Below are 20,607 nucleotides of genomic sequence, written 5' to 3'. Positions count from 1 at the left end.
CGATTCATGTACAATCACCACTACTTACACTGCCATGCAAGCATTTCGATCATGTACTCATAATGTTCCACCGAATCTTCTGTGTCAAACTGTATGTGTGTTTCTGTTTGTGAAGACGCCAAATGTCTCACCATTTCACACATATTATGCTATTGCATTGTAATCATTAATCTGTCTCGAATTTCATACAAATGTCCATATGTGGAATTTCTTGTCCCTTCCATTGATATATGTTTTATCATTGTAAGTTTATTATGTCTTTCACAATCGTCATCTGTTTGTCTGTCGACAAGCACAGATGCCTGAAATATAATCTCTGTTTTGCCTTGGCAGTGTGTAGAAACTACTTTGCGGCTTGCACCAGCCAATAACAACTCCGAAGATTCTGTACATTGATTCAGTAAGGAATCACCAATAAACTAGACAACACCCAGCCACTATGTCACTCAACCCATCCTCACAAGGTACTTAGACTTCTATCTACCCCTCAATTCACCGGACCCAATACAACGGCAACTCACATGGCATCAGGAGCCCATATTAATGAACTGGGCTCTCTTAGAAGGGGACGATACATCACTCAAACTGCTGATAATCAATTATTATTGTCCCCTGACCATCATTCCTATCCAAGAATGAGGATCCTTCAAGAAGGAAATCTCCTATTCTTATAAGAAAACTCGGTTTAGCAGACAATACATTATGCCAAGTTCAAGCACTTAAGATTTACCTAGAGGTCACAGCAAACATCCCAGAAGGTTCTATTTTCCTATATCCTGGTATGAATAAACCACTCTCTCTACAAGGGCTAAGAATAATTTTAGTGTCCCTCATTAAAAAGGCAAACCCACACTCCTTTCCTAGGTCACTTGATATTAGAAAAGTAAGTACGTCCTTGGCCTTCTTCAGGAGTGCCTCTTTCAAAGAAGCCTGTGAATGTACAGGGTAGTAATCAGAGACAATATTCTTAAAACATTACAGCCATGAGCTTGAGCAAATTCGACCGCACTGTGTATCAGTAGGTGGCATGGTTAGTCCTGACCCCTTAAGCGCTACAGCGGAAAACCTGGGACCTTCCTAACGGGTGGGTATGATGACTATCGCTGGGTAAGGTGCGACAAGACTGCAACCATACCCAGCATACTTAAGTAAGTCACCATAGAACTTCACCCTAAAAATGTAAGTTCTTGTTTAGTTTCTTGTTTTTTGTTATAAAAACCCCAAAATGTTTTTTAGAATAAAGAATGTGGCTTGAAACTTGTGGCTTGACCTCAGACCAGAAATGTTTTTGTTTTTTCTATGGGTTGTTGCATTAAAATTTTGAGAGCTTAAGCCTTTCGTCACCTGTCAATTTCTTTGCAAAGCTCCTTGAGGACGAAACAGCCACTACACTATCAAAAAACAGGTTTTGATGTAGGAAAACCTACTTTTGGTGATCGCTGTTGAGTCCTCAAAACCCTCCCACTTCCCTGATGAAAAGGCATGGGATTTGGGCAAGGGACCATCCTGCGTTGACCAACAGTGTGTAATGGTTCCTGGTCTTTTACTGATCCGGTCACAAACGAGATGGCAGACGCGCATGCACAATAGTCACTTCTAATTCTAGCAGATTTTGATGTTCAAAAAACTGGGTATAGCTTCGCTGAAGATATGAGAAAATGCCCTCTTATCTTTGAGCCCATTATACTCTATCACATGACAGTGATTATCATTACGACACAATACCTGGCTACAAGACCAGGCTAAAAGATATTTCTTTTATATTAGTCTGGTCACCATGGAGCGCTGGCACACCATGGAGGGATAACTCCTTGAGGACAAAACAGCGACTACCAAAAATAGGTTTTTCCTATGTCAAAACCTGTTTTTGATGCACAAAAACAAGAGTAAAACTTACGTTCTATAGTTTTATTGAGAACCTCCACATATTTTGCGTAGGTAGATGGGTCATCTGGGTCAAAGCAAATCTCCTTTTGGGGGAGAACTGCCTGAAAACCTGTCAAAAACATTTAATTAAGAATATTTATGGTCAATAATAAAGTAAACACTAAGCTGATCAATAAGGGATGAGGTTGTGACATTTCTTCTACAGCAAAATTCCACTAATGTACTTGTTACAGTTGGCTTATCCATTACGGTATGCTGTGGTGAAGGTGTATTAGCCCATGTTTTTGTAAGAAAAAATTATATAATTAATATTTTTAATTTCAATATTGAATGTTAAATTTTTTTATGACAGTCATTTTTCTCATTTCTGTAAGAACTTAATGGAGTTCTTTCTCACTGCAGGTCTGATGTGGAGAGAGGGATCACCCCAACGTAATGTATGGCTGGATTGCTTCGAAAGGTGCATTAGTTTGATGGTATGAAAAGTACAGCAGTGTTTATGAAAGACTGCAGTAAAGTGCAATTTATGCTGATGGACCTCATACACTGAATGAGTTACGAGAACTTAAACTACCATACAAGTGCTAAGTGCATGAACAGTAATTTTAGCTCTGTAGTTGCTTGCATCAATACAGTTCCAAATCATCATGACCAAATTGGCCCCATGCATCCTAAACAAAAAAAGATTTGTGGTAGGCTTGATCAAAAAAATGAGCCAGTGATACAGGAATATTTTGAGATTGCCATTAGATTGTGGTAAGCATAATTTTCATAAGACTTTGGAGAGCATAGTGTTTAAGATAAAATTTGCATTACAATCTGACAAGTTGGGAGATAAAGACAACTTATTGAAGTATTCTGGCTATTCTTATTATAAGGAAATTACCTTTAGGTTAGGTTAAGCATGACAGCCATCATAAATTAAAGAGTAGATGAATGAATGGTTGTATGCTAGGTTAGTCACTGGTTAGGCAGGTTTTTAAGAAAATATTGCTTGCAGGAGTTCAAAGTTAACATGTGATGACTACATTTTGTAAATGAATCTTTCAGTAAGGCAATGAATGTTTGATTTACTCGCAAAGGTTGTTGAAATGAACCACTGATCTTGGTCCACACCTCTCAGTAAACTTAACGCTGCTCCTGAGAGCAAAGCAAACCACAACAATGCTCCTATACGAATATGATAAAAAAGAATGTCATTAAACAACCTGCTACCAATATCAACTAAAATATCAATCAATCATTTCCTGTGGCACCCAAGGGGATGCATAGGGTCTCAGAGAACTCAAGCCATCACAATCTGTCCTGGGCTAACTCCTCAAGATCTCCTGAACACTCTTCTCCTGCTTCCTGCCTCATTGTCCTTAACCACGCCTCCTTTGGCCTACCTCTACCTCATCACCAAGGGCAACCCACCCCGGTTATTTAACTTTCAGACAAGGTCGTTAACTACCAACAGCAGGGGAGGGGGAGCCCTGCCAACTTGTCGGTCTGCACTCCACTCTGCCTTTCGGCCTAGGTACCAGAAAGAGGGGTGGCTGAGGTGGGACTTAAATATAAAGGACTCATGTTTGTATGTTAGGAAAAATATAATTACTTCAAAAATTTGCCATATGTTCCTACACAAATACAAACCCTCATTCTTGACATAAGACTCTTACTCATTGGTGAGAGGGAGTCTCGGTAAAACTCTGAACCGCCTGGTGGTTCTTCCCACCTGGGAATACTGTGCCTTCCTGGTTTGGTAGGGCCGAGGAAGGAATCCTACATCTCTAGCTTGATGAACATGTGGGATATTGCAACTGCTAGATTCAGGGTTTCAAGTAAAGAGTTTGAGTCATTATCTCAATAAAGCCTTGGATGAACCCAATAGTGTCGGAGACAATAAAACTTACTAATAAAACCAACGGGTTTGTTCCATTGTCAACCCCTCTCTCTTGTCTAGAGAAAGGGGGGAATATGCGTCTAAACGAGAAAGGGGGGAATATGCGTCTATACAATCCACAAAAAGATGAAAGACAGGGTGACCCTGTCATGTAGACTCACCTGCACGACTCGTCTGTCTAATGTGTGATGGCTCGCTACCTGCCTCTCTGTCCTATGAGAGAGAAAGGTAAAAGAGAAAAGGGAGGAGATAAGTCACTCACACACATTCTCTCTCATTTACCAAACACCTTAGATGAGAAGATACATGTCCCTTTAGGGGAGCCAGATGAGCTACACAACTTGTGCAGCCACCACATGACCAAGGAAAATGTGTGCAAGGAGTTAGAACAACGTGAATGTGGTCTGGCGGGACCACATCCCCCTTCGTAATGCCTGTTGAACTGACAGGTCTTTCCAGAATGCAAGGGACGGGGTGATGCCCAACCTTGTGAACTCTCACCCAAACTGCACTCCCATCTACCTCGTCAGATGAAGAATACACCTGCTTGATTGTCTCACAAAGCCAGAAAGAGATACCATTCTTGGACACCTCTTTCTTGGTCAAGCCAGTAGTACTAATGAAGAGGCGCAGACAATCAGGCCTGAGATGCTGAGTTATTTTGAGGTAGTACCACAGCACCCTAACTGGACGAAGAAGCATCTCATCTTGATCATTACGTACAAAGTCCTTTAGGGAGGGGATTGAAAAGGACTCGAATCTGGCATCAGGGACCAACGGATTCTGAGTCTTTGCTATGAATTCTGGGACAAACTCAGGCGTAACAGATCTCCAACTGCTCAAAGTACTTAACATCAAAGGAAAGGCCATGAAGCTCATCTACTCTCCTCGCTGAAGCTAGGGCAAGCAAGAAAACAGTCTTAAAGGTCTGATCCTTGTCTGATGACTCCCGCAATGGTTCATACAGTGTACAAGTCAGGTTCCTCAAAATGAGAGTGACATCCACTCAGGGGGCCTGAGTTCCCTGGGTGGGGAAGACTGTTTGAAGCTTCTCCAAAGCATGGAGGTCTTCCACGAGGACGAGAGATCTACCCCGCTTCAACTGAAGGACTTACCCAAGGGCAGCTTTATAGCCCTTAATAGCCGAAACTGAGAGAAGCTTCTCTCAGCGAAGAAAGACGAGAAAGTATGCACCTGCTGAAGAGAAGCTCTGACCAGAGAGATGACATTTTTATAATAAAATGAAGTTTTATATATACTTACCAAGTAATTACATAGCTATTTGTTTTAGTTTTTATGAACCGGCAGCTAGAATTTTGAAATTTATGGTAGCACTACTTTTGTTTAGGCTAGGTGAGTGACCCCACCCACTTTCAGGGTAAGAGAGGAACCAGCTCAGCAAATGAGCTCAATATGTTTATGTCTTCCTAATCATGCAAGGGGAAGAGGGAGGGCTTTGATTATGCAATTACTTGGTAAGTATATATAAAACTCTATTTTACTATAAAAATGTCATTTTTATACAAGCTACTTACCAAATAATTACATAGCTGAATCCCACATTGGAGGAGGTGGGATGCATGGATTATCTATTCCAATACATTAAAAATTGTAATGTAAAAGAAATAGAAGTATTGCTAGCATTGGTAAAAATGCTTGCTGGTTCCTTACTTGTTGAGAGAGTTCTACAGGAAAGTACTGCCTCTGGATGGCGCTCATCTCAACATACAGTGGTGTGGTGGTGCAGCCAGGAGTCGTCTGCTACATTAGCGGGATTCTTTGTTGTGAAGGAGTGCCCAATTGAACGCAAAGAATTAACAAAGTTGCCCCTGCCATGGCACAGTACCTTAAAAGAAAACCAGGGAATAAAAACACAATCACCTATTGCTAAATGTTTAGGAGCACCATTACCCAACCATTAACCCTTAAACGTCTAGCCTCTATTTACAAAAGTGTCTATCGTATGCCAGCGGGGTTCAGGAGTTAGGGCCGAAGCGGAAAAAAGGGATTTTGACAAAGGAAAAATCTATTTCTGAGGAAGGCCCCGTGTCAGCCGGTGAAATTCCATTCATGCACGAATTTCTAGGTATAAATTACTAGATATACCAGAGAAAAAGAGCTTTCAGGAATGCTGGGGTTACTACCCACCCAGATCGAGCGTCTTCTCAAGGAAGACGTCGGTATAACCAAGGGTGAGTGAAAGGATCACAACCACGGAGCTACACTCGAAAGATATCCCTATGTTAAAACCCCCGGCAGAGAGCGGTGAGCCGTTACAGCTCCCACACACCGACGCCCGCCAGGCCTGGCGACACCAGCGCCACCTACTTCATTCCAGGCTAGCACCATCCCCAGGCTTGGCATGTGCAAGTAGGGGGGGAGCAGAAGCCACTTCTGGGAGGGTCACGGGTGACACGGGCCTTCCTCAGAAATAGATTTTCCTTTGTCAAAATCCCTTTTCTGAGTCCAGCCCCGTGTCAGCCCGGTGAAATAGTGATAGAGAATCATGCCAAGACTGCTAACTACAAGGAAACAAGGTAACCTGAAGAAAAAAACACAAGCTATGAAAAATGGTTTTAATAAGGATATCTCTCACATGAAAAATTGAATATTAATTGAAAAGTACAGTAAACAACCTTAAAATTAGGGTAGAAGTTGACATAGCCAACAAAATGGCAGGGAAATACATCAAAAATACTTAAGACTATAAAGGCATAATGTACATTCAAAAAATACTTAGACTAAAGAGTAAATATAACCTTATAGCTGCACACGAGAGAGACAAATACAACATGGGGAAAATATATATATATATATATGGGGTACATGGAGCAAAATAAAAACCGCCCAGTACCCCAAAGACAATCCACAATCATAACATGTCAAATTACAGTTTCCAATCATAACAAAGACAATAATAATATCAATATGAGGAGCAAGGCAGTGAGGCATGATCAACCAGAAGGGCAAGCAGAGAAGTAAATGAGGCAGGCGGGCGGGGGGTAGGGGAAGGATAAAGGATGATGGCTATTTAAGGTGGGGAAATGACACTCCCCCACAGCTACTGTAGAAAATTTCAGGGCTTCGAGTGATTTTAAATAGTGGCGTTTAAACACTAGAGGTGATTTCCAACCCGCGTATTTGGAGAGTTCTGAGAAATCCATATTATGAAAGTAATTAGTGGAAGTCGCTACTGCTCGAATATCATGAACCTTAGGAACTGAATCCGGGTTAGCTTGTTTAATGAAATATAGGATTTGTTGTCTTATTGCATTTAGCGATAGAGTACCACCTTTCTCCCTGATAAAAAGAGGGCCCGACTTACACTGTGGAGTTCTTAAAAGGTAAGACTTTAAGGTATAAACTGGGCATAAAGACTGGTCTTGTGGAAGGGGCACCACCTTCCAAGGAGACCACCTGTCTTGAGGGTCCTCATTTTTAGCTAAAAATCTAGGATCAGGAGAAAGGAGGGCTTCTCCGGTCGGGAGAAATTAACAAAATCATCACCTCTAGAGAGAGCCGATAGCTCTGAGATTCTGCACCTGAAGCCAAGCTAATCAGAAATAAAGTTTTCCTTAACAGATCCAAATAAGTGCATTGATAGTTGTCAATCTCAGATGCTAACTTAAGAACATCATTGAGGAACCACATAACAGACTGGGCGTGATACATGGTCTCAGATGAGCACATGCTCTAGGAATAGATGAAAAGTAGGAATCTGTAAGGTCAATTTTAAAACCATATAAGAATACCTTCTTCAGGGCTGACTTGGCTGTGGTAATAGTGGCCGGGCCAAGGCCTTTTTCAAACAATGATCTAAAGAAGGTAACTGCTAGGTTAGTAGTCATGGTTTGGGCTTCAGATGTCTTCAAAAAGGAGGCCAATTTTTTGACTGCTGAGTCATATTGTCTGAGAGTAGAATCTCTCTTGTCTGATTCTAAAAACAGAGTGTTAATGGGGTCAATGTTTGCTCCCTTTTGAGCTGCGAACTTTATAAAGTCCATAAAACTAGGGCATTCTGAATTCTTGAGGAAGCTGACACAGTCTTGGTTTGTACTGTTTGGGTTAGTTTGGGCTTGGGAATCAAGACTTGCAACCCCAGTTCCTGAAGAAGAGGGAACCAACTGCTTTTCCCGGCCAATAAGGGGCTACCAGGGCTGGTTGACCTTTGAATGTCCTGAGTTTGTGTAATACTTTCAACAGCAAGTTTATTGGGGGAAACAGATAAATCTTCTCCCAATTGTTCCAATCTATGGTCATTGCGTCCGTGGCGTACGCCTGGGGGTCCAGGTTCGGAGCCACATAACAGGGAAGCTTGAAGTTGCTCTCCGTCGCGAACAGATCCACTTGGAGACCCGGAACCCGGCAGCAAATCCAATTGAATGATTCCCCGTCCAGAGACCACTCCGTCTCCAACGGAGTAGTTCTGGACAGGGAATCTGCCACCACGTTCCGTACCCCCGCTAGGTGGATGGCTGACAGAAGCCAGCTGTGCTTGTTCGCCAGGGAGAAAATGGCAACCATAACCTGGTTCACTCGACCTGATTTGGAGCCGCCCCTGTTGATGCAATGAACTACCACTGCGCTGTCCAATACCAGTCTGATATGAATCCGGTTGGGGGGGCGGATTTTCTTTAAGGTTAGAAATACCGCCATAGCTTCCAGGGTGTTTATATGGAACCGCTGAAACATTGTGGACACGTCCCTTGTACTTTTTGTTTTGGCGAATACCCTCCCCAGCCGCTTAAAGAAGCGTCCGTGTGAACTACTAGCGCCGGAGGGGGAAACTGGAGTGGAACTGTCTTGGACAGGCCACCGACTGTGGACCAAGGCCACAGTCTCGCCTTTAAAATCCGGGGAATGGAGGAGACCTTGTCTCTGAGCTTGACATTGGCTCAACTCCGCCACACTCTGTTTATGTCTTTCAATTTTGCTTTTAAGAGCAGGTCCGTCACTGAGGCAAATTGAAGAGACCCAAGGATTCTTTCTTGGGTCCAGCGGGATGCTGATTTGTTTTTCAGAAATTTCCTGGTAAGGGACGCTATCTCCTTCCGCTTGGGAGGCGGGAGGGATAACGTGTAAGAGGACAGATCCCACTGGAGACCCAGCCACTGAAACCGGGACTCTGGAGTCAGGCGGGACTTCTCTCTGTTCAGCTGAAAACCTAACGACTCCAGGAAGTTGATGACCGTGGCCGTGGCCTTCCGACATTCTAGAACTGTTGGAGCCCAAATTATCCAATCGTCTAGGTACGCTGCTAGGGATATCCCTCGGGACCGGAGTTGCTGAACTACCGTGTCCGCCAGTTTTTGTAAATATCCTGGGTGCAATATTTAGACCGAAGGCATGACCCTGAAGGAGTAGGCTTGATTCCCGAGTCTGAAACCCAGGAACGGAGAGAAGCTCTACGCAACCGGGACGTGATAATAAGCATCTGAAAGATCGATAGAGATGGTGCGGCTCCACGGCGAAGTAGAGTCCGTACCTGTGCTACCGTAAGCATGCGAAATTTGTCGCATTTTATGTAAAGATTTAGACGCGACAGATCCAGGATCACTCTTTGCTGATCAGAGTCTTTCTTGGGAACAGTGAATAACCTGCCTTGAAACTTTAGGTGCCTTACTTTCTTTATTGCTCGTTTTGTTGAGCAATTCCGCCACGTAGTCCTGTAGGACTCTTGAGGGTGGTTGGTAAAACCTGATCAGAGGAGGAGGGTCTTTGGTCCAGCTCCATCCTAAACCTTTGGACACAATGCTGTGTGCCCAAGGGCTGAAGGACCACTGGTCTCTGAACCAATACAGGCGACCACCCTTGATTGTTCTCAGTGGGAGGGGCGGGTTTGTTCCCTCTACCACGTCCAGGTTTACCTCTTGAGGCGGTGTTGGACTTACCTCTGTAAAGGTCCGACCTCTTCCCCCTTGCGCTCCTATTAAGGCCGTGAAAGAACCCACGGCACTCATAGGTTGGGTTGTATGCTGGCGAAGCAAACAGCGTAGAAGGTGCAGCAGGGAATGGGCTGGTTGAACCAGCACATATTGTTTTGGGGGTGGGCCTTCGAGGAGGAGGGCTGTGCCACTGCCAGACCGGGACAGCTTGAACTACCGCCTGATGATGGGGTCTCTTGTGTCTCCTGAACCGCTTGCCTCCTTTCGTCTGGGGGCCGCCAGATTCTGGGGTCTTCCGCTTATAGGCTGGGATGCCCCAGCGAGAGCGCAGACTCTGGTTAGCTCTTGTAGCCTCCCTGAGTACACTGGTAACCTCTTCTTCAGGGAAGAGGTTAGGGCCCCAGATCGAGCTTTTCATGAGCTTGTTAGGCTCATGACGAATGGTGGCATCGGCTAAGATGAATTTCCTACATTCGAGCTTGGCCATCATGAAATCAAACAGGTCCGACTGAAATCCTGCCAATAGGGATTTAGCCAAGACCTGGAAGAAGGGCTCGTCTGCACAGGAGACGGCAGTCACTTCTGTGAGGCAGACGGAGTTCAATGACCGGGCTAGCTTAGTCCGGGCCTCAAACCCCGCCTTCAGCAGGGCTTCCGGTAGCTTAGGAAGCTGTTGGCTGAATTGTGTTGATGCACAGAAAGCGTCCAGCTTTCCCACAGTAAAAGTGGACGGAGCGTCAACTCCAGAACTCCTCACCCCCTGGGAATACCAGGGATGTGAGTCTGTCTCCCTCAGTTGAGGCAAAGGATTGCCGTCAAAGCACGCTCGGGCCGTAGCCAGAGCGACTTTGTTCAGGCAGGAGTCGGCAACCTGTCACCCAGGGCGAACATTGTATAGTTGCCCTTGAAAGGTGTCAGTTTGGTATTATCTGCCTGCCACTCCATCAGAGTGCGCCAGGAGAGCCGACTGAGCTTGGTCCCTAGGGAAGATCACTGTCTCTCTAGGAACCTTGTCTGAGCGTACCCAGGCTTCCTCCGTCAGCCTAACAAAGCCTGGGTAAAGGGGCAGAGATCGATGGGAAAGAACTCAGTTCTTCCAACCGTCTCGTGCCAAGACCTTCCACAGTTAAAGTGCCCTCGTGTTGGATAGCACGGAGGGCGAAACGCCAAGGGTTCCCGACGTCAAAGGGAGGGAGATCCGCCGTGTCCGGAATAGCATACTGTGGTTCGGTTCCGCCAGGGCGAGCCATCCCCGCCAGTATATTGTCATGGCTGGTAAGCTTTTCCGAAATCTGCGTAAATTTTGACTCAACCTCCGCCGAGAATCTCTCGAAAAGTTGATTAGCAAACGCCTCCGGATCAAAGGCAGGCTGGCGAGGAGGGCTTGGTTTTGATGCCCTCTTACTCGCACCTTTGCCGGAGGAACCAGGTTTGCTCCCGGAGGCTACAGGTGCTGAGACCTTAGCCTTCGACGGGGGGAAAGGCAAGGCTTTCCTGGAAGACGAGGACTTAAAGCCCTTCGCCTTCCATGAAATCTTTCAGCTTCAGCTTGGGGACAGCTGATGGAGCCCTGTCACCCAAGGTGGAAGACTTTACAAAACCTGTAAAGGAAGCGATAGATGAAGCTGGGGAGTCAAAAGGGGCCCGCCCCGCAACCTCACTTACTTCTTTACCACCTGGTCCTGTTCGGTATTCATAGGCTTCCAGGTCCAAGTCTAACACGGCGACATCCTCCGAAACCTCCACCGCACAGGATGTCCTCTTGGGGTGGCTGGGTCGCATCCCAGATCTGCTGGATGATGGGGGTGGCAAGTTCTTCCAGCACTGCAGCCGCCACCCGGGCGCCGGGGTAGAGCAGGTCTCTCAGGATGGCGTTGAGGACATAAGGCTTCCCCTCGGAACGTTCCTCCGAACCCAGCCACCCAAGCGCGGAGAGACTCGAGAGAAGTTTTCTTGGAGGACTCGTCCGCCTATAAGAGAAGAGACAATTAGGGTTGAACGAAAAGATGGTTCGAGAACCATATAAACACTATTTCGATATGAGGAGCGTAATGAGAAAAAACTATATCTTACCGACTCGTCCTGGATGCCCGCACACAATGTGAAGCAAACCTCACAGCCGTCGGGGTGCCAGACAATCAGGTCATCTAACCGGACCGCACAACCAGCGTGGGTCCGGCACACTACGTGTCCATAGGGCTGCTGCAACGAAGCGGTGCACCCCGGCTCCTCACAACGAACAGTCTGTAAGTGTAAAAAGTACATGAACCTACCACTCTAAGTAACCTAAAGCTGGAAGGCCAGGGTATTTCAGCTTACAACCGGAATGCTCGGTGGAGAGAAAACCCTCGTCAGGACTAGGCCACCAAGCCCCAAATTAAACAGAGTGGGAGGTAAGGTACTTTCAGTCCCCGGAATACTCCGGCGGAATGAAAGGTTTGAGACAACAGGCACCCACCACAAGGGCTGCCAGCAAAAAAGACGGCGGAACCCCAGGGTGGAGCACCGGACTCAATAAACATATGAAATAAATATAGTGGCGGAGTGAGATGCTCACTCCGCTAGATAACATATATATATATATAATATTCAAATAATATAATATACGAAGTGATGGTAAAAATGAGAAATCCACTCCCGGAGACCGGAGGGATCCGTCTATCTCTTCCAATTCTCCCCTCTCTCGGACCTCCCGCCAGTGAAACAAGGTGGGTGAGATGCTCGTCATGATAGGCCAAGCTACATAACATAAGTCGGAGCAGGTGTCAACAACCCAACCTTGTAAAGCAACCCGACGGAGAGTAAATAAGATCCCCCAAGGAGAGAATGTTCAAACCATTTCGAATCGGGAGCGAGTAAACTAAACATCAAAACAAACACAGCGCTGCCGGGGGCTGGTTCTGGGAGGGAGCGAATCTCTCCACCAGAGGAAGTCCCCAACTCGGAGAAAACGCCATCTAGCGTCACCCGCACGAGTAGAGCAACAGCTGGTAGGGGGGGAGGGGGGGAGGTGGTGGGGTAGGGGAGAGGGGTAGGCTACGAGAGTGAAAACAGGAGACAAGGGAAAATGATTCACCCGCTCAACTGCAAACACACGCCGCGCCAAGAATATAATAAAACTTGGTAGGGCGGCCTACTCCATAGGGAAGGGATGCGACCAAGGACTCAACGCCCAACTTCTGACTAGGCAAAGCCTAAATGAATATCCGAACAAGGCCTAGCCTAGGCTAACGGAAGGAATACGGGAAGGGTGGAGGAAGGTAAAACAGGGAGAGAAATTTTGTGCCGAGAACCAACCGGGCCCAAAAAGAGGGGGGCAAAAAAGGCGACTAGCCTAGAGGAGACACATCCAATGAACTCTACTCCTTGAAAAGAAGGGGAGAACAAAGGGCTCACTCTGCCACCCCCAAAACGACCACAGAGGAAACAGCAACAAAACTCCCTCGACCCGATGGACCATTCCACACCTAACCTATGAAGGGCGAGAGGACAGGAAGCAATACGAGCCTAATGTGATAGGCAAGGGAAAAAGACCCACACATTACATAAAAACCATCACACAATAAACATAAGAATAATTCTAAGAATAATTTCTAAGAATAGTGTGCTCATGCGAGGTGCGTAGCCTACCTCGGAGAAGCGACTAGACCTAAGGTTGCCGCTACCTAGGGTAACAAAATAATAATATATAAGAGCACCAACGCCAAGAATAATAATAAAAATATAATCTTAATATTAATCTTAATATTAAGTTAATACCAACTAGGAACTCAACCTGGGGGGAGACCTAAGCGGGGCAAGACGGGAACCTAATAGGGACTCGTATAGGTCTATCGAGAATCTAATAAAACTCCAAAAAAGAGGCCACCACAGGAAACCCACCAGGAGGAGAACCGGGGAACAGATAAGAATATAACGACAAGGAGACCACCCGACAGAAAAACTGCTTGGGGGGTCGCGCTCATGAATCGACATGGCTGGCAGGGGACGCCGTAGCGTCATAACAAAGATCTCATAATTGTGAAAAAGGAGATAATTTCAGCCAAACTTATCGAAAAAACCCCACAATAAGATGGTACTTAACTTGGAGATGGTAAAACTGCTTGAAGACATGTCGAAACAGTTGAATAAATCCCAAAAAGGCACAAGCACAAAATTCTTGCTGGGAACAAGTCACGTGCTAGAAAATGGAATGAAGTAGGTGGCGCTGGTGTCGCCGGCCTGGCGGGCGTCGGTGTGTGTGAGCTGTAACGGCTCACCGCTCTCTGCCGGGGGTTTTAACATAGGGATATGGAGAAGACGCTCGATCTGGGGGTAGTAACCCCAGCATTCCTGAAAGCTCTTTTTTCTCTGGTATATCTAGTAATTTATACCTAGAAATTTGTGCATGAATGGAATTTCACCGGCTGACACAGGGCTGGACTCAGAAAAAGTTTTTTTCAAAAAATCACAGCACGCTTAGTTTTTAAGATTAAGAGTTCATTTTTGGCTCCTTTTTTTCTCATTGCCTGAACTTTAGTATGCAGCCATTAGAAATGAAAAAAAAGGGATTTTGACAAAGGAAAAATCTATTTCTGAGTGAGGCCCTGTGTCACCCGGTGAAATTCCTTAGTAGCACGAATTTCTAGGTATAAATATTGCTAAATATACCAGAGAAAAAAGCTATCAGGAATGCTGGGGTTACTACCCCCAGATCGAGCATCTATAATGAAAATAGACGTCGGTATGGGCAAGGGTGAGTGAATTCATCACTACCACAGAACCACACTCTGAAGACATCCCAATGGCAAAACCCCCGGAAGAGCGGAGAGCCGACCCAACTCCCGCACTCACCCGCCTGCCAAACAGCGACCCCAGCGCCATCTGAACTCATTCCAGGCTAACACTATCCCCAGGCTTGGTATGCCCGTGCAGGGGGGGAAACCAGAACCTGGGAGGGTCACCAGGTGACACAGGGCCTCACTCAGAAATAGATTTTTCCTTTGTCAAAATCCCTTTTCTGAGCTCGTCCCTGTGTCACCCGGTGAAATCGTAACAGAGAACCACACCAAGACTGTGAAGATGTAAGAAAATAAATATTTAAGGTGATCATGCATAAAAACGCGTACTATAAGAAAGTAAGTTTAATTATTTCTCATGACTTATTCAGAATTTCACTAAAAAGAAATTAGAATAATGGTTATGTAAAGCCTATGTAATCAAATAAATTGACATGAAAACATAAATATACAGTAGAAAACATGAAAAGAGGTACAAAAATAAATACTACAAAAATATAGAGGTACCTCAGGAATTAAATCTATAAAATAGTACACATCAAAACATAATCACAATAAACACAATGTTAAAGATAACAGTTCCAAATATCACATAAATTGAGGAGCCAGGCAGTGAGGTATGATTGGCCCAGGAAAATTGGCAGGATAAATAAATGAGGCAGGCAGGCGGGGGGGAAAGGACAAGGTTAAAGGATAATATTAAGGTGGGGGGATGACACTCCCGACAACCACCGTGGGAAATTTCAGAGCTTCAAGTGTTTTTAGGTAGTGGCGTTTAAACACTAATGGAGATTTCCACCCCGTGTATTTTGTCAACTCAGCAAAATCCATATTATGAAAATAATTGGTAGAGGTAGCTACTGCTCGGATATCATGAACCTTGGGAACTGAATCCGGATTAGCCCGTTTAATGAAATATAGGATTTGCTGCCTTATAGCTTTTAAAGAAAGTGTTCCACCTTTTTCCCTGATAAAAAAAGGACCAGACAAACACTGAGAAGTTCTATGCAAATAAGCCCTCAAGGTAGCGACTGGGCATAAAGACAGGTCTTGTGGAAGAGGAACCACCTTCCAAGGGGACCATCTATCTTGAGGGTCTTCATTTTTAGCTAGGAATCTTTGATCTGGGGAAAGCAGAACTTCTCCTGATGAGGAGGAAATCTATGTGATCAACACCTCTAGAGAGAGCAGACAGTTCTGAGATTCTGGCACCTGAAGCTAAACTAATCAGGAATAAAGTCTTCCTTAACAGATCTAGATAAGAGCATTGGGCGTTATTAATATCTGAAGCTAATTTTAGAACGTCATTAAGGAACCAGGTAACAGAATGGGCGTGTTACTGGCCTTAAACGAGCACATGCTCTAGGGATGGAAGAAAAGTATGAGTCTGTTAGGTCAATCTTGAAGCCATACAAAAACACCTTTTCAAAGCTGATTTTGCTGTTGTAATAGTGGCTGGGGGCTAGGCCTTTTTCAAACAATGATCTAAAGAAGGTTATTGCTAAATTAGTGGTCATAGTTTGAGCTTCAGATGCCTTCAAAAGATGCCAATTTTTGACTGCTGAGTCATACTGTCTGAGAGTAGAATCTCTCTTATCAGATTCAATAAACAGAGTATTAACAGGGTCAATATTTGCCCCCCTTTGGGCGGCAAATTTCATAAAGTCCATAAAGCCAGGGCATTCAGAATTTTTGAGGAAGCTGACACAGTCTTTGTTTGTACTGTTTGAGTCAGCCTGGGTCTGGGTATCTGACGACACCGCAACTTGAGTTCCAGGAGAAGAGGGAACCAGTTGCTCTTTGGCCAATTGGGGGCTACTAGGGCTACTTGACCTTTGAATGACCTGAGTTTGTGTAAGACTTTCATTAGCATGTTTATTGGGGGAAACAGATAAATTTTCCCCCAACTGTTCCAATCTATGGACATTGCATCTGTGGCGTAAGCTTGAGGATCTAGGTTGGGAGCCACATAACAAGGGAGTTTGTGATTGTTTTCCATGGCAAACAGATCTACTTGAAGTCCCGGAACAAGATGGCAGATCCAGATGAAGGAGTCCTTGTCCAGGGACCATTCCGACTCCAGCGGAGTCGATCTGGATAGGGAATCCGCCACTACGTTCCGTACTCCTGCTAGATGGGTAACTGACAAATGCCAGTTGTGTTTGTCCGCCAGGGAGAAGATGGCTAACATCACCTGGTTTATCCGGCTCGATTTGGAACCTCCCCTGTTTATGCAATGTACTACTACGGCGCTGTCCAACACCAGCCTGATGTGAATCTGGTTGGCGGGACGAAGCTTTTTCAGGGTAAGAAACACTGCCATTGCTTCTAAAGTGTTTATATGGAACTGTTGGAACATTGTAGACCATGTCCCTTGTACTTTTTGTTTTGGTGAGTATCCTCACCAGCCGCTTAATGAAGCGTCTGTGTGGATTACCAGAGCTGGAGGAGGAAACTGAAGAAGGACTGACTTTGAGAGGCCCTTGACTGTGGACCATGGACGGAGCCTTTTCTTTAAGATTTGTGGAATTGATGAGACCCTGTCCCTGAGCCTGACGTTGGCTCGTCTCCGCCACACTCTGTTTATGTCTTTTAATCTCGCTTTTAAGAGCAGGTCTGTTACAGAGGCGAACTGAAGGGAACCCAAGACTCTTTCTTGTGACCGGTGGGAGGCTTTCCTGTAATTCAGAAACTTTCTGGTAGCTGCGGCTATTTCCTTCCGTTTGGGTCGGTGGAAGGATAGTTTGTACGAGGTTAGATCCCACTGGATACCCAGCCACTGAAACCGAGCTCCGGAGTTAGGCGGGACTTCCCCCTGTTCAATTGGAGGCCTAGGGACTCCAGAAATTCGATCACTATGGTCGTAGCTCTCCGGCATTCCTTGACGGTTGGAGCCCAAATTATCCAATCGTCTAGGTACGCCGCTAACGATATCCCCTGGGACCGCAACTGCTGAACTACTGTGTCTGCCAGTTTTGTGAATATCCTGGGTGCTATGTTGAGCCTGAAAGGCATTACCTTGAAGGAGTAGGCCTGTTTCCCCAGTCTGAAACCCAGGAAGGGAGAGAAGTTCCGCGCAATCGGGACGTGATAGTATGCGTCTGAAAGATCGATAGAGGTGGTGACGGCTCCACGCGGAAGTAGAGTCCGTACCTGCGCAACTGTGAGCATGCGAAATTTGTCGCATTGTATGTAATGATTTAGACGCGATAGATCCAGAATTACTCTTTGTTGACTGGAGTCTTTTTTGGGAACAGTAAACAGCCTGCCTTGGAATTTGAGGTGTCTCACTTTCTTTATTGCTCTCTTCTCGAGCAGTTCCATCACAAAGTCCTGTAGGGCTTTGGAGGAGGGTTGATGAAACCTGGTCAAGGGGGAGGAGGGCCCTTGATCCAGCTCCAACCTAGACCTTTGGACACAATGCTGTGTGCCCAAGGACTGAAGGTCCACTGGTTTCTGAACCAGTATAGTCTCCCGCCCACCTGGCTGGTCTCACTGGGGGGGGCAGGTTTGTTACCTCTACCGCGGCCTCCTCTTCCCCAGGAGAGACCGGAGGGCAGCCTTACCTCTATAGGAGGCTCTAGCTCTACCTCCCCTTGCACTCCTGTTAAGGCCATGAAATGCCCCACGACCCTCATAGGAAGGGTTATAGGCCGGAGACGACACATAAGAAGGAGTGGCAAGGGAGTGTTGAGCTGGCTGAACCAGCACAAACTGTTGAGGTTGAACCTTGGAGGTCGAAGGTTGGCTCACCGCCGAGACAGGTACCGCGTGGACAACAGGCTGAAGCTGCTGCCTTCTATGCTTCCTGTACCTTTTTCCCGATCTATATTGGGAGCCGCCGGACTCTGGGGTCTTCCGCTTAAAGGCCGGAATACCCCACCGGGAGCGCAGACTTTGATTAGCCCTGGTTGCCTCCGCCAGGACATTAGTGACTTCATCTTCCGGGAACAGATTGGCTCCCCAGAAGGAACTCTTCATGAGCTTGTTAGGCTCATGTCGAATGGTAGCGTCGGCGAAAATGAACTTGCGGCAATTCAGCCGCGTCACCATGAAGTCAAATAGGTCTGACTGAAACCCTGCTAACAAGGATTTCGTCAAGACCTGAAACAGCGACTCCTCGGAAAACAAAATGGCAGTTGCCTCCGCCAGGCACAGCGAGTTCAGAGACCGGCTCAGACGACACCGTGCCTCGAACTCAGCTTTCAGGAGAGCTTCCGGCAGCTTGGGAAGCTGCTCACTAAACTGGTTGGATGCGCAATCTGCGTCCAGTTTACCAGAAGTAAACGTGGCCGGAGCGTCCTTCCAGAAAACATCACCCCCTGGAAAGATGAGAGATGTGGGGTCTGTCTCTCGAAGCTGGGGCAAAGGTTTGCCTTCACAACATGCTTGAGACGTAGCAAGAGCTACCTTAGTCAAGCAGGGGGTTGGGAGTTTATCCCCAAGGGAGAACATGGTGAAGTTGCCCTTGAAGGGGGTCAACTAGGTGTTCTCCGCTTGCCATTCTGTGAAAGTGCGCATCAGAGCCGATTGCGCCTGGTCACTAGGGAAGATCACTGTCTCCTTAGGGACCTTGTCAGAGCGTACCCAGGCTTCTTCTGTCAGCCTAGCGAAGCCTGGGTAGGGAGGCAGAAGATCTGGAGGAAAGAATTCCAGCTCCTCCAGTCTACGAGTGCCCAAACCTTCGATAGTTAAGGTATCCTCATGCCGGGGAGCATGAAGGGCTAAACGCCACGGGTTCCCTTTGTCAAACGGAGGGAGGGCGGAGGCGTCCGGGATGGGATGGTGCACCCCAGTCCCCCCGGAACGTACTATATTGGAGATCATAGTCTCCTGGCTCTGAAGCCTCTCCGTGAGCTTGCTCAGCTTCACCTCTACCTCCGTAGAGAACCTTTCGAGAAGCATCCCTGCAAACGCCTCAGGGTCAAAGGCGGGTTGGCGAGGAGGGGCTGGGGTTTGGCCGCTCTCTTACTTGCATCTCTGCCAGAGGTACCTGGTTTTGCTCGGAGGCCACGGACCAGCGTCCTGGGGCTTCGACGGGGAAAGGGGATGCTTTGCGGGAAGACGAAGACTTATAGCCTTTCGCCTTCCACGACTTCTTCAGCTTGGGGACAGTAGATGGGTTCTGTCCCTCAAGAGAGAAGATTTATGCAAAGCCCTGAAATGAAGACACAGATGATGATGGGGAATCAAAGAGGTGCCCGCCCCACTGCCTCACTTACCTCCCTACCTACCTCCTGGTCCTGTTCCGTATTCATCGGTTCCAGGTCGAGATCCAAAGCGGCGACGTCCCCCGAAACATCCTCATACAAAGAGTCGTCCTGGATGGGCTGAGTCTCTTCCCGGATTTGCTCGATGATGGGAGCGGCCACCTCAGCGGGAACAGCCGCAGCAATCCGGGCGCCGGGGTAAAGGATGTTCCTAAGGTTCTCATCAAGAACATAGGGTTTCCCCGACGGAACGTTCCTGCCGAACCCAGCCACCCAGGCACGGAGGGACTCAAAGGGCATCCTTTGGGAGGAGGATCGGCCTGAAAAAGAGGGGAGTATCAAAGGCCGGTCTATAATGGTAAGATCAGTATAAACCAGAAAATTATTTGACATTAAATGTAAGAGCCCTGGAGAGGCGAAACAAAAACAATCGGCTTACCAACTCGTCCTGGACACACCCGTAGAATGCGAAGCAAACCTCACAGCCATCCGGGTGCCACACGATCAGGTCATCCAAGCGCACCGCGCAGCCAGCGTGGGTACGGCATACCACGTGCCCGTAGAGCTGGTGCAGGACAGCAGTGCACCCGGGCTCCTCACAACGAACAGTCTGTAAGTGTGAAAAGTATGTGAACCTACTAATCTAAGATACCTTAAACTAAAGTAGGTACTAAGTAATTTCATACCATGCTACCGGAGCACACCGGTGGGATGAAAAAGATCATAGAGTATGAACCTACTCATCTAAGATAACTTAAACTACAGGTTTAAGAATTTTCGCACCATACCGCCGGAATACTCCGGCGGGACGAAATTACTGAGCCAGACAGGACACGCTATCTCGAGGAACACTGGAGATAATACGGTCGAACTCAAAGATAGGATCACTGAACTCATGGTACAAAATAGTTAAACTAGTCATGATTTTGGAATCCGGCGGCGGGAATATATGAGGCCGCCAG

General features: G+C 46.6%; 1 protein-coding gene across 1 annotated transcript in view; it reads right to left on the bottom strand.

Moving 5' to 3' along the window:
- Positions 1-1,829: 1,829 nt before the first annotated feature.
- LOC136851002 (uncharacterized) overlaps positions 1,830-20,607 on the bottom strand; it is a 146,680-nt gene continuing 127,902 nt past the window's right edge. Inside the window, exon 5 of the mRNA XM_067124976.1 lies at positions 1,830-1,996. Within this exon, the coding sequence (XP_066981077.1) occupies positions 1,830-1,996 (167 nt within the window). The remainder of the gene's footprint in view (positions 1,997-20,607) is intronic.

The sequence above is a fragment of the Macrobrachium rosenbergii genome, chromosome 23 (genome assembly GCF_040412425.1).
Source record: "Macrobrachium rosenbergii isolate ZJJX-2024 chromosome 23, ASM4041242v1, whole genome shotgun sequence".
NCBI classification, from domain to species: Eukaryota; Metazoa; Arthropoda; class Malacostraca; order Decapoda; family Palaemonidae; genus Macrobrachium; species Macrobrachium rosenbergii.
The sequence above is the reverse complement of the archived record's forward strand: the minus strand, read 5'-3'. Positions and strand labels throughout refer to the sequence as shown.